Source organism: Aplysia californica, unplaced genomic scaffold (genome assembly GCF_000002075.1).
Source record: "Aplysia californica isolate F4 #8 unplaced genomic scaffold, AplCal3.0 scaffold00073, whole genome shotgun sequence".
Classification (NCBI taxonomy): Eukaryota; Metazoa; Mollusca; class Gastropoda; order Aplysiida; family Aplysiidae; genus Aplysia; species Aplysia californica.
Window position 1 is genome coordinate 1,152,180 of NW_004797343.1, and position 2,184 is coordinate 1,154,363.

The window sequence follows — 2,184 nt, forward strand, 5'->3', positions numbered from 1 at the left end:
CGTAGGTGTACAACATGCAGACACAATGGTTCAGGACAGTCACATCGTAGCTCACACCAACACAATCAGTCAGAGCACATCGGTCACAAATTCTCCCATACTGCATGATAGCAGTTGTGAGCACAGCGTAAGCACTGTCCGTGTTTCTCCATTGTCATCATTCACACCCACTGACGGCCAAACATTGTCTGCGACTCCCTTGGCTTCATCAACTCCAGCCCAGATACATGAAACAGTTAGGCCTACCCAAGACAGCACAACATCTCCCATGATCAAAGACATAGAAACCACCAGCCATGCAATGAGTAAGACAGAGACGCATCCACTCACTAAAAAAGAAGAACAATTAACAACAAAACTTAAAAAGAGAATAAAACCTATAGCCTACGCCATGATTCGTATGGAGTTATTGTCTTCTAAGTGAGGGAAATATGTGGATATATATTTACGACAATGTGATGCATAGATGAACCATTTTGAGGTAACACAAACTGCAGTAGCAGTGAAATTTGGTGAGTAGATACCCTTATGTGTTACGTTTGTGTCCCTTAAAGATGAACTAATCCTGACACTCAGTTTTCTAATTATCGGCGTTCATTACATCATAACTAGAACCGATATCGGGAATCAGACATGACTATCTTGCACTGTCTGTTACAACTAAACAGACCAATGCTGATTATCTTTGTTTTTGAAATATCATGAAAAAGACTTGGAACTACTGATACCCGCATGCAGTGATGTCTTTAAGTCAATGTTATTGTGTTAATTAGGGCTCAATTCAGAATGAAAAATACGATTTTCTAAACCTCCCGCGCGGTCACGCTGACCGAAGAATGCCCACGCGATGACCCCGTTCACCGTCACAGGTCAGCGCGCCAATGGTTACCTGAGTTCTCAACTAAAGTATCCTGTTTCTGTGCGCCGTGTATGGAGAGCTCTGTGAAGGAGACAGAAAAAGAGACAGACAGAAATTGCCAGTGTGATGAACTGCCAATACAATTCACGGTTGTCAATACAGTTCATTTTTGTAGTGGACTATAAAACACTTCACTGGCACTTTTAGGTTGAGGCAGCTCAAGAAAAGCACACAACAGAACATTTTCCAGTGAGCACAGGTATGTGTTATATGAATATGATTTGTCATTGCATGGATCCTGATTTTTTTCACCAGATCCTGATGGGTTTTTTTGTTTGTTTGTTGTTTCCCCCCACCTACCCCCAGAGATTCTGATTTTCGTATTTCATAGAGGCAGTTGTGCATCAACCCCATCATCAGTTTTATTACCTCTTCAGTTGGCTGTGCAATCATCGTCATCCTCATAGCTTGCGTGGTACTCTTCTGCTGCCGGAAGCGTTTTGAGGGAGCCGATTACGAGACGGAGGAAGCAGTTGGAGCAGAGTACGCAGATAATCCCGATAGTGCTGTTGTCTATAACCAGACGGGTCTGCCCAACATGGCCAAGAGTTATGAGTACTTTATGTAGTGAGGACGAAGCCTTGGTAGTTTGTTTGTTAAAGATGGTTTGTGTGTGTATGAGTTTTGAGTGTGTGTGTGTGTTTCTGAATGTTGATAGAGCCTGCTGTTTGATTATTGCAGAATGTGCAGTGTTGATGTGTGTGTGTAGTGGACAGGCATGGGTATGTATGTGTGTGTGTGAGTGTAACAGTGTGGCCGGGGTGCTTGTTAGCGTACGTTAGAAGGAAGGAAATGACTTCTGAGATCCATGGCAAAAGAGATTGCCAGTACTTACCCCTCTACTGCCTACATCAAGAAATTTCTACTTTCAGGAAAATATGATACTTTACGCTCTTGTTATAAAAGCAATGTAAATAAAGTATTTTAAGCTAGTTTATTGATTTATTAAACCCCCCCCCCCCCCCCCCCCCCCCCCCCGTACACACACACTTGCAGGTAAATTACTTGATCAACAAATTCATTGTAAAGTTGAAAACTTAGCTGGAAGTTGGGGTTTTTTAATTTAATTTTTTTTTTATTGGAATTTTTTTTCATGTTTTAACCATTTTGTTTGAGGTGGGTATTTCTCATTTGTCTTACTTAATTAGTAAGTGTAAGTTTGTATGGATGCGTTTTACACAACCAGCCACTGGTAGACCAATTTAATTGTAAAGTAGTTGTGTACATAGTTCGCATAGCAGGCGTGGGTGAATGTATTATCTGAA

At 41.5% G+C, this 2,184-nt stretch overlaps 1 protein-coding gene across 1 annotated transcript in view; it reads left to right on the forward strand.

The window, feature by feature from the left end:
• Positions 1 to 1,891, forward strand: part of LOC101859469 (neurexin-4) — a gene marked incomplete at its 5' end in the record, with an annotated part of 32,920 nt that extends 31,029 nt beyond the window's left edge. Inside the window, 1 exon segment of the mRNA XM_005093968.2 lies at positions 1,297 to 1,891. Within this exon segment, the coding sequence (XP_005094025.2) occupies positions 1,297 to 1,487 (191 nt within the window).
• Positions 1,892 to 2,184: the final 293 nt, after the last annotated feature.